Source organism: Caenorhabditis remanei, chromosome IV (assembly GCF_010183535.1).
Source record: "Caenorhabditis remanei strain PX506 chromosome IV, whole genome shotgun sequence".
In the NCBI taxonomy this organism is placed as follows: domain Eukaryota; kingdom Metazoa; phylum Nematoda; class Chromadorea; order Rhabditida; family Rhabditidae; genus Caenorhabditis; species Caenorhabditis remanei.
In genome coordinates, this window is record NC_071331.1 from 7,726,131 (window position 1) to 7,738,331 (window position 12,201).

The window sequence follows — 12,201 nt, forward strand, 5'->3', positions numbered from 1 at the left end:
ATTAATTGATTTTCCTTTCCAGTTGTACTCTTGATTTGATTATACTTTCTGCTTCCAATAAATAAATATGAATTTTGAAAAAAGGTCCTATCCAGCAAACTTTATGATTTCTTCTTTTTGGTATCTCGCTGCTTCAAAAACCTGCAATTCTTGAACCCACATTATTTTGAAGAAAACTTTTTTAGATGTGCTCGATGAAATGAATCAGGAATTAAGAAACAAATAATTTCCGTTTAACGATTACTATTTCTTCGTTTTGGGGCTATCTGCTCACTACCGGTATATCGGAATAATTTATGTATTAGACTTGATTAAACCATCAGATGAATGAGAGAAAAACGGGAAGAATAGGCGGGAGCGGGGGAGAATATCGAATAAAATCAAGTAAATCCCAAAGAAAAAACCGATATGATAATAAACATCTACATTTTTAGACAAAAAGAAAACAATGGGATATTTCTTAAAGAATTTTCTGGAAATGATCAGTCCGAGAGAGGAGGAGTGTGTGATGGGGGGAGCGGGGATGCAATAAAGAAGAAATTTACAACAAAAATAATAAGAATAAATTAGTGTCGTGTTGGCATTTTTTCCATTTCTCCATTCTATTTACTGTAGTAGACACGGTAGTAGAGAGTCTTCGAGCGCCACAGTGAGTAAGAGTTATCGAATTTGAGCAAGTAGATTCCGCGTCCCGGATAACGATGACTTCCCGCGTAGACTTCTTCATGACAGTCTCGACGGTAGACTGGAATGATCTCGTCTTGACGTGGCTTGTTCGGGTCGACGCGCCTGGAAAAATAAGTTGGATTTCATAGTTGACGGGCGCGCCTTAGACGCTTTCCTTATACTTGCAAACCGGGCCAATTCGCTCAAAAGACAATATTATGGGCTGAAAAATATACCAAAATGTAGATCTTTGCGAATTCTATATCAGTGATATACTACGGGCCGGATAGCTAGTGGTTAATGTACAGCGGGTCGGGTTAGAAATTGAAACTTAGAATGGCTTTTTGGCGATTTTCCCGGCCCGTGGCACATTAACGAATAGCCATGCGGCCCGTAGTATATCAGTGACATAGAACTCGCTGAGATCTACATTTTGGTATATTTTTCAGCCCATAAAATTGCCTTTTAAGCGAGTTACGAAACAAGTATGGCCTTCCTTACCTCGATTGCATCGCTGCTCCGCTCTCAACATCCCCCGGAGCTCCTCCAGGTGCTCCACCTTCCGCTTGTTCCGCCTCAATCGCCTCATCATAATCCTCCTCATCATCCGACTCACTGACGTGAACCGACACTTGGTTGCTATCAGCCACTGTCCATTCAAAGTAGACTCCGAATCCAATGTCATAATGATCCGTTGCGAATTCCCAGAAGAGACAAGATCCATTCTCATGAGTCGGTACTCGAACCGTCACCGTCTCTCCATGTCCGACCTTGATGATTCCCTCGGTTCCATCCTTTTTAATGTTCGCTTTGAACTCATTAATGTCCTGTCGATTCCAGAGTGAAGCAGGCGAGATTGCAGGGTTGGCTGGAATGAGGACGGGTTATATTGGTACTTGAAAACCGAAAAATAGCCGTTCGAATTGAAAAATTAAGCAAATTTCAAATATTTTGTCACATTTTTCGTACAATACTGAAAAAAAAATGAAGAAAGGGTGCAAAACACATCACAACACAGCATATCCATGCAAAAAAGAGAAAACATGCAATGTGAATTGATTCGGTACGAAAAGAGAAACATACAGTGACAGAAGAGGCCCATATTTGCGTGAATTGAAGACACTACAATAGTTGAGTAGAGTAATGGAAGAACACAAACTGTGTGTATTGCGTGTGTGAGTAGTTGGTGAGGGAGTGTGATTAGTGTGAGTAGAGGGTGGGAAGAGGGGGTGTTTAGAAGAAAGAAATCAAACAAAAACTCAAAAAGTGAGATAGAAAAAGAGTGAGGGGGTTTCTAGGAACTGAAAATTCTGAAAAAGTTTACTCTAAGAGAATGGCACTCAAATTTTCGGAAAAGTTTTCAATTTTTTTTTACAGAATCTCTGATGATCACACGTTGAGGCCAGGACAACCTATGCAGACACGCTCTATTGACAACAGTGGTACATTTTTTGCGTCACGGTGAAATTTCGAACTTAGTGCGTACCGCCCGTATAGCACTGATATAAGAATTCTAATGTTCACCGACGGTATGCACTAAGTTCGAAATTTCACCGTGACGCAAAAAATGTACCACTGTTGCCAATAGAGCGTGTCTGCATTGGTTGTGCTGTCCTCAACGAGTGATCACAGTTGTGCAGCTTTGAGTTAAAAATGACGTAATTTGAGCTTTTCTCCTGATTTCCTCATAACTAAGACCATTTAAGGTTATGTAGATGAAATCTAGAGCTCCATTTTTCTAGTTGACACATTTTTTGTAAAAACTTTCATCGAGAAGTCAGAAACCGGAAATGAGAAAAGCTTTGGAACTTTTTTCGTGTGTTGCTCCGAATTTTGCAGAAACAATGGCCAAAACGATCAGAAATTTTTGGAAGAGCCGAAGTTCAAAAAATTTCCGAAACACTCTGAAAATCCGTCATTTTCAACTAGAAGCATGATTTATTTATAGCTCCCAGATTATGGAAATTTGATATTTTGTTATTCTCTGAATGCTCCTATTCATCTCAAAAACTCACAAGGCAAATCCTCCCCAGCTTCATCATCCGACACATCCGAGTCGTCATCCCTCCGAATCGCCTGTTGATGTGCCTCCTCTGCACTCAATTCTCCATTTGGATTGGGTGATTGTTGAGCATAGACTTGAGACATGTATTGTTGATAGTGTTGCTCTTGGAGCTGTCGGATCAGAGTAGTCTGTTGCTCCGGTTGTCCAGGGAATTGCTCTTGGGCGTACGCAGAGAATTGGTGGAACGTTTGGGCGTTTAGAGCGTCCTGGATTTGTTTTCTGAAAAAAAAACGATAAAAAAGTTGGGGAAATGGGAAAGAGGAGTTAAAGTTACCTCTGATCCTCAAAAAGTCGTTGATCAACTTGTTGAAGTGACGGCGGTTGGGCGCTTTGTTCGGTGACTTGCGGGGCGAATTCCTTCAGCTCCGCGTCTTTTCTGGAAGAATATACCTTTTCAATAAGGAGGATGGAGGTGACGAAAACACTTCCCAGAAGCTGGGCTAATTTCTGTTTGGGGCAGGTGCAAAAAAGAAAAAGAAAACCACTTGAAATCCGCCTATACTAAAAAGGGAAAAAATAAGTACTACTGAGTAGTCAGGCTCACTTAAAAGAAAAAAGAAGAACGAAGTAAAAAGTGGAAGAAGAAGAAGAAGAGGAGCGGAGAGAAATAGGGAATGTAAGGGGACGAGGAGGAGGAGCTCAAGGCAGAGGTTGTTTGTCCATGAGCAAGAGAGAGTGTGTGCTCCGTGTGAGTTGCCACATAGTCATAGATCCAGGAGGAATGAATGAATGAGCTGGGAGGGGAAATAGTGAATAGCACGCGAGAGAAAGCATAAAAGGAGAAAGAGCAGGAGAAGGGAGCCATTTTAAATTAAAGAATTTTGAGCCTCCTGGCGTCTTTCGTGTTGTAAATTTCTTATTTTGACTTGACTCAAATCCTTTTCAAAATTAGATTCTCATTCCGAGAAGCCGTGAGAATTTCTATCAAAAATGAGGTAGATTTCTGTCAACAACAAATAATAAAGAGAACAGAAGGGAGGGGGAGGATTACATATATGTTTTCGTAGTTAGGCACTTTTCATTTGTTTTCTTTCTCTCTTTCAGCCAGCAATTTGTCGTCGTCGTGTCGTGTCAGAATGTTTGGCGGTTTGTAGTGACGAAAAAACGTACAAATTTATTGATGAATATGTATTAATTTTCTATTTTTGGGGAGGGATAGGTGATGTTGTTTGGGAAAACATTGAAATTGTGAGGGAAGAAGAGAGGAGTCTGAATTGTAAAGGACGAAGGAAGGGGGGATGGATTCAGAATCCAGATGGAGAGGAATTTAAAAATTCTTATTTTAGTATTCAGGGAGCGTGCGAATACTCCGGACCTAGTAGCGCTTTAAAACAGACTGTTCAAAAATGTGGGTAGTTCTGACATTCCGGATTTCGGAAAATGAACATTTTCATTCCGGCTCGTTCCGAATTCCGGATTCCGTTTTTTTGAGTTTAATTTTTCCGGAATCCAAAGTTGAAATTTATTTTCGGCCCGGCCCCGCAAAAACATAGATTTTCAGCACGATTTCAGCCAAAAAAAAATTCCCAAAACTCACATCGCCTTCTTATCCGAAATGAATCCTTTGAACGGCGGGCAGACACGATCGACAAGGAAGACGAACGAGGCCATCGCTTCGTCGCGAGACAGTGAGCCCAATTCACGCCAAGCTTTGCTGAAAAAGAGAAAGAAAAGATTATTATGATAATAAAAGTGATATGATATAACAAATAGAGATGATGACAGTTGGGAATTCTTAGAAAGGCAATTAATGTTCTCGAGGACTACAAAGATCAGAGATGAGGCGGTGGTCAAAAATCTGTTATTAGGAGAAGGAAACACTAATAAACAAGAGAAGTGAGTGCGGGTACGGTAACTCAAGTCTCAAAGTGTCTGCTCGGAGAGCAAGAAGTGAGTCACATAGCCGTGGGAAGTCTTTTGTCACGATCATGCTGTGGAATTTCTATAAGACGGAGCTCAAAATAAAATGACTCATAGAACAGACAGAAACCGTTCGGAGAACTTTTTTTTGAAAATTTAAATGACGTTTCGAAACTGTGACATTCCGTTTCACAAGGGAAGTGTAAAACGGACCGAGTTGAAGTTTTTCTATAAATTTGACCGCAGGTAATTTGGACCTTGAGGATTCGAAAACTGCAATAAAAATCTGCTAAATGCTCACGTGAATCGAGTTATGACCCCTCAAACTTTTCTTTTCGTTTCTTTTGAGGGGTCATAACTCGGTTCACGCGAGCATTTAGCAGATTTTTATTGCAGTTTTCGAATCCTCAAGATCCAAATTACCTGCGGTCAAATTTATAGAAAAAGTTCAGCTCGGTTCGTCATATACTTCCAATGTCAAACCAAACGGATCAATCTCAACAATATATTTCTGATAAAAAAGTGTGCTCAACTCTCTCAAAAAAGTGTCCTTCGTCCTAAATAAACATACATTCCCACATCTACTTCTTCTCTCGTGACACACCAAACACCTTCTCCCAAATCTATCAATTACATCTTCTATTCAGAATGAAGGAGAGTATACATCAAGTAAAAGTGCAAACTAGGGCGACGCCCACGTCTTGGAGCACTGAAAGTCTCTTTTCAGAGAAAGAGAACGTCTGAAAATGGAAACGGAACAAAAACCGAGACTGTTATTCGACGGGATTTCACATATTTTCTCATCATGGAGAAAAAAGAAGAAGAGGAGGGATTAGTAGTCAAGGGGATTCCAGAAGATAAGAGGGGGAAAGAGCAAAAAACACTTATAATTTTGAAAGAGGGAGGTTTTTTGGTATTTCTACTAGAAATTTTCTAATGGGAATGGTAGAGATAAGTGGAGTGAGCAACTGACAATTAGGATCATTGATTGGGAAATTTCACAGTGAATTTTGTAAGGAGAGGAGGGGAGGAGGACGACCTTTTAACAAAATTGAATCAAATCCGTTTGGAGTTTGAGCTCAAAAAGTCACATGACTGAACACTGATGTTCTTGTTGTTGGAATGATCGATTAAGATGTTATAGATCCCCCTAGAGTCTTACTGTAGATGCTGGGAGTACTGTAAGCGATCTGGACTTCCCGAGTCGAAATGTCGAACTTTGAGGTGGCTACTTGGTACTAAACGGTTTGAGAACTTAACTAATAATCTTTTTTTAGATTGTGATCAAGATCTATAGGATTTTTTGAAGTCTTACTGTAGCTGCTAGTGGTACTGTACCTACTCTATTTGGCAGAAGTGACTTCAACCTTCCGAATGTGATTTCACACTTTCAGAGTCTTTCAAAATTCTTCTCTAAATCTGAAGTTCAGATTCGGAACATCCAAAAAGCTCAACCCATAGGACGTCTTCACCACAAAACCGCGAGTAAAATATGACGGAAAGACCGACAAACGGAGTCATAAATCAGAAGAGACAGAGACAATAGAACTCTTTTTATTGTCGTCAGTCACTTTTTTATAGACTAGACGATTATATTCTATGAGAGTGGGGGAAGAGAGACGGAGGAGTGAGATTGTTTGTGGGGACAAGTGTCTAACCTGAGGACTACTGTACTCGTTTATCGAGAAGCTACCGTAACCAGAGGCCCAAACTTTCTACAAAACCGACTCTCGTGATGACAAGAAGTTCTAACAAAAGGCCATCCTTGTCACGACGACGTCTTGTCAAAGAAGGAGAAAAAAGAAGTCGTCGTTGTCCGTCGTCCCCCTTCCAATGCCATCATCTTATTAGCATTCCTCTCTCGGCCCTTCTTGTCACTTCTTTCTTGTTAAGTTAGATTTTTGGGTTGAAAAGAAGGAAGACGTCGTCGTCGTTGCCGCGAAGACTGCACAAATTCAATTTTGGGAGGAAAGAAGAAGGCTCCTCGTTTTGGGACTCTTTCTGTGTGTTTACTCACTTTTGTACGAAAGAAAAAACACAGACAAAACTGGGAAATTCGAAGAAAAAATTCAATTTTTATCATGTTCTCCGTGTGAAAAACAAAGCGAAGAAAGCCCACGTAAAATGGGGTGGAAGAAACACGAGAAACGCTGGATATCCTCGTGGGAAATCTGCTGCCGAAGAAGGAGAAGAGCATCTGACACAAAAACCGAAATCTTGAGTGGTAGAAAAGTGGAAAACGAAGGCAGAAGGTACGGCTTCTCCCTCAGATTTTTGCATATTCTCCCAATAATTGAAGACTTGGCCTAATCTTTGATGACAAGTTTCAAGCAGGAAAGTGACGTTGAGACTCAATGAGACACAGATGATTTCCATGCGGATATCATGTGATGATGTGATTAGAATAAGAAGTTTTCAAAGAGTACTTCCTGATAGGGGACATACATTTAAGATTTTCAGAGTTTTCGAATGAGACATGACGTTATTTTAACTACATTTTAGTTCGTTGTTAGAGGAATTTAAATGCTATCAAGGAGGAAGTTGTTTTTAGATGAAAGGAAATGTTCAGGAATTCAAATTTATGGAAAATGGCAATGCCACGGCGGAGATAAATGGGTTTTTGGAGGAAATTTGACAAACCTTGAGAAAAATGGCTGGATAAACTGTTAATATGTGATATATACTATTTTCAGGTGATGTGTCGAATTCAGTTTTTTTTTCAAAAACTTTATCAAACTTCTGAAACTCTGAATTTTAAGCGAGAAATTCCAAGAATGGATGACGCTTTAAGGGTTGTACTGACTGACTTTCAGAATTTCAGACTGACACGAAGTCACTGGTAAAGTCTAGACAAGCCCAGAAACTAACCGACTTGGTCTGAAAGTTTTTCTAAAAAAATTGGCTTAAATCTCTTGAAATTCTTGCTAGAATTGCCAGAAAAATGCTCGAATTTCTAAAAGTCCGATCCTGTGGGAATCCCAGATTTTCATTTTCAGATAAGAAAAGAAACTGACGAATCTAGTCCAATTCGGTAGAGAATCGGAAAACTTCAAACCGAAATTTTCAAATTCTGAATCAGAATCTCCAGATTTCTCCAGAAATCTTCAGTTTTCGGAATTTTCAAAATTTGTAGAAAAAACTTCAAAAACCACTCCTACTTCCCTCAAAAAACATCTCAAGAAGTAACTTTTCAAAAATGAAAATAAAAAAACGAAGTAACAAGTTTTGGGTGGTGATGAAAAGAGAGATGTCTTCTTCTTCCTCCTTCTTCTCGACTTCTAAACAGATGGAATAACTTTTTTTCTTCTTTTCGGAAGAAAAAAAAGAAGAAGAGGGCACATTTGGTGAAGAAAAAAGGAATGAAGAAGGAGAGGATGCTCTTCGCCTTTTTGTCGCCTCTCCTCACCCCCGAATTCTCCAGAGATTTCCAGTGTTTCTTCTGATTCGATGACTCTTTGAAATTCTTTAATTTCTGGGCTATTAAAAAACTCAAAATTCTGTGTATTCTAGGAAACTCTCTCTCATTTCTATCCGTCAGATGAATGATGATGACTTGTCAGTGTGTTTCCAGGAATATCTAGAGACCCTCCAGGTCAAAGTTTTCTTTGTAGAAATCCAATTTTTCTCTATAATTGTCAGCGGAGCAACCAAAAAATATGTAAAGGAAGGGCCGAACAATAATAGATAGAAGAAGAATGAGGGGTCTGCGAGAAAAGAAACAACTTTCCATTCCAACAAAGACGGCGGGGTTTCAAAAAGTCTCTGTTTGGTTATTTTGGTGACGAGAAGAAGAACGAGCGAATCGAGAGAAAACACATGTATAAACGTGTCCCAAATGGATTAGAGATGGCAAAGGGGAGAGGAAGTGGAAACAACGATGATGATGGGAGGGAACGAAATGTGTTATTTTGGAAGGAGAAAAGAAAGTAATAACGGATTTAAAGATACGACCTCAAGGGGGGGGGGTGAGAGCAGACAGAGGCCACGCCCACTTTGCACTATATGAGACTCAATTCGACGAGTTAACATTTTGCAATTGAAATCAGTTGATTGCTAACAAAGAGCAAAAAGAGCTCGAAGGCGTTGTCATGCGTTTTGCAAACTTCTCGGTCTCTATGATCATTCTAATGACTCTTTTTGCAGTACCGGAATTCTGAGTATTGGAGCAATACTCTTTCGAGTTTAAAGCAAGATAGAGCTTGGTGAGCTTAAGAAGCTCTACTCAGGATACGGTAGCCGAGACAACTCTTGGAAACGGGTTCGTCATAGAAACCGGATTTGGAGAGACGAAACTCTCAGAGCAATACATGAGTCTGATGGCAAAGTTGGAGGCGAGGAATGTAAGAAAATGTTAGGAAAATCCATACTTGTCACGGGCCGGGCCGGGCCGATTTCCAAATTTTCACCGGCCCGGGTGAAGCGACTTTTTTTCGAAAACCATGTTTTTTCAGCAGTAATTTTTGAAAAAGTGGTTTTTGGGGCGTTTTCTGCAAAAATTCGACTGAATTGATGATTTTTATGATGATTTTTTCTACAGTGAATTAAGTGATAAAAAAGTACTTGAAAATTTTTTTGGGGTGCAAAAATTAAAAAAAAATATTTCCACCCGGGCCGGCCCGTGAAATGACAAGTATGGGAAAATCTTTGTTTTGGGACGGAAATAATCAATTTTCTGCCGAAAATCTCAAAAATTCGGCTCTAAAATGTGTCTGGCGCGCCTTGGACGCTTCCATATCGAAAATTGAGACTCGGAACTGAAAACGCCCCAAGGCTTGCGTACCTTTAACGCCATACGGCTGGCGCACCATTAGCGCGATTTTACGTTTTTAAAACGCGCTAAATGAGCACCAGACTGTATCGTTTTTCACTGAAATAGCTAAAAATGTGTTTTTAAAATCATTTTCAAGCCAAAAAAATCGATTCTCGGGCTAAAAATGCTCGAAAATTCCAAATTCCAAAATAAATATTAGTGTCGATTTACAAGGGATCGTCTCGTTGTGTATCGATCGGATACATACATTTTCAGCATGAAATTCGGACACTAGAATTTTGATTTCAGGCTGAAATTATCAGCACGGAAAACTTCAACAAAGTTCAAATGAGTGAGAGGTTCTAGACTTCCTACTTATAAGAGTTCGATTGACAAAACAAAACACTTCAGAATCAGAAGACGTTCGTACTGAAGGGACTCTTTTTAGTCTTCTGAAAATTCAGAAGTCTTCTGGAGCTCTCAGGACAAAAATTGTTAGTTTAGAATATGTGGAAACTTTAAGATTTCAAAATTGAATTCAGAAGACGTGGAAAGTTAAGTCTACAGATTCAGATTTAGAAGAAACCAAGATTTCTCCAAAGGAAGTAACGAAAAAGTGGGCGGAGTCAAGTGTGTTGTCTTTTCTCAATATTGTGACCACAACAAAATTGTCTTCTATTTCTTCTTCTTTTCTCTAAAAATACAAAATGAAATTTAGAAAGAAAGACGTGTCTTCCTCTTTTCGATTTACTGCTTTCATTCTTTTTCTCCCAATTTTCTTTCATTTCGGACGGAGGAAATTGGAAAGAGAATTGTCTGTTTTTTCTTCATTATCAGAGTTTCTTCGTTTTGAGACATAGAAGATGAAGGATTGATTGCCCGAGGGAATTTTCAGTTTTTTGGGAAAAGATGAAGAAAGGAAATGAGTATTTGAAGGGGGAAATACTCACTTCACATCATTTCCAGTGATATCCAACCAGCCGGCATTGTCAAATTCATCAGTGATTGGACCGTGTTGGATCTGGAATTCAAAAATTGAGAAATTTTTTGGTTAGAAAAAAGAGTTTCAATGTAAAAAATCAGGTCTTGGTAGTAAAATAGCAGGAATTTTCCAGCCAGAAATGCTATTTTTAACTGAAAATTGAGTTTGTGAAGTTTGAAATATGAATTTTGGCTCGAAATCAGCACTTTATCAGTTTTTTTTTCATAAAAATCTTGATTTTTTCCATTTAAAATAGAATTTCCTCCTAGAAACAAAAGTTTTTACGCTCAAAAATCGTCGTTTTTGAATGAAATGTAATAGACAATTTGTGGGGAACTAGAGGATTTTTCAATAGAAAGAAGGGTTTCGATGTAAAAAATCAAGTTTTCAGTATTAAAAATTCAAGTAAACCATCTTTTTAGAACATTTTCCAACTAGAAATGCAATTTTAACTGAGAATTAAGCTTTTCAATTTTGAAATCAGCTTTTTCTTGCTAGGAACGGTGTTTTAGGCTGAAAAATCTCGATTTTTTGAGTTAGATATATAATTTCTTGCTTAAAATAACGTTTTTACGCTTAAAAATCGTCGTTTTTCGGATGAAATGTGAGATTATCAGCTGAGAATGCGATTTTTGACAAAAACGTTCATTATCAATGAAAATAAATTGTTTTCAAGGGGGAAATAATATTATTTTGAATAAGAATACTATTTTTCAAATAAGAATCAAAATTTTCAATGAATTTATGTTTTCTGATTGAAACCATTGTTTCTTGTGAATTTTTCAATGTATTCATTCATTGAAAACTTTCTTTTTTTCCTGAAAATAATTTTTAATCACAATTTCAGCTTTTTTTCTAGTTTTCACACAAACCTGCTTGCTCAATGACAACAACTTGATGCGATCCTCATACGGAACTGGTTCTTGCTTCCCAACGTGTTCTGAAACCAAAAATTGAAATTTCAGATGCTCAACCATTCCTCTAACCTTTCTTATAATACTGAACAGCGAGTTTATAACAATCCTCTAAAGGATATCCAAACTCCGATTCGATTAGTTGAACCTCAGTGAGACGGACGTGGTTCTCGTCGGTCATTCTGAAAATTGAACGGAATTTCAGTGGAAAAAACTATTTTAGAGAAAAACGTGGCGAAAAGGAAACATCTTTGATCGCTAGACATCGCCAACACTACAAAAAGTCCAAAAATTGGAGCGAAAATCGGAGAAAACTAGAAAAAGACCGCGGAATTTGGTCGGCAACAATCAGATAAAAAGTGACACAGATTCCACGAAACCCCTTTTAAAATTCGATTTTTTGGAGGAACCTTTGAAGTTTTATAACTCAAAATGAAGCTTATTAACTGAGGAATAATATAAAACAATTAATTTTCAAGAAAATTCCAGATATTATTGCTTTTTTATGCCTGAAATTGTTGGAATACGTCGAGAAATCAACGTGGATTGTGGTGTGGCACACCGTTTTATGATGCATCGTCCGCAAACACCATCACGTCAGAATGCACACTTTTTGCAGTTTTTTTAATCCAAGAGACAGGTGCCTATTTTCAAGTGTTTTCATCTGTTTTTTCTTATTTAAAAGTGGTTTTTTGACGAATAAATTTGAGAAAAATGAAAAATTCTCAATTTTCAACTTACCAGAGTTAAAAAGTAGAGGGAAGTATCGAATTTTCAAAAAGAAAAGGTGTTTTACCTGGCGGAGGTAATTATCAGACTCATAACTTTTTTGGTTTTTTTAAGCAAAAAGTTTAATTTTGATCTAATTTTTTTCAAAATATACAAAGATATTGCTTTTTTGCTCTATCTGCTTCTGCTTCTTCTCGATTTTCGACTTTTTGTGATTTCAATTAGTTTAGTTTTT

The 12,201-nt window shown here is 38.2% G+C and overlaps 1 protein-coding gene across 1 annotated transcript; it reads right to left on the reverse strand.

The window, feature by feature from the left end:
• Nucleotides 1-602: 602 nt before the first annotated feature.
• On the reverse strand, nt 603-11,418 carry GCK72_012766 (uncharacterized protein; the record flags this gene model as incomplete). Its single annotated transcript, XM_053729382.1, has 8 exons — nt 603-789; nt 1,168-1,534; nt 2,682-2,950; nt 3,006-3,107; nt 4,269-4,385; nt 10,292-10,362; nt 11,196-11,263; nt 11,310-11,418. The coding sequence occupies 8 exons, from the start codon at nt 11,416-11,418 to the stop codon at nt 603-605; spliced, it is 1,290 nt and encodes a 429-aa protein (XP_053584154.1).
• Between the last annotated feature and the right edge of the window lie 783 nt (nt 11,419-12,201).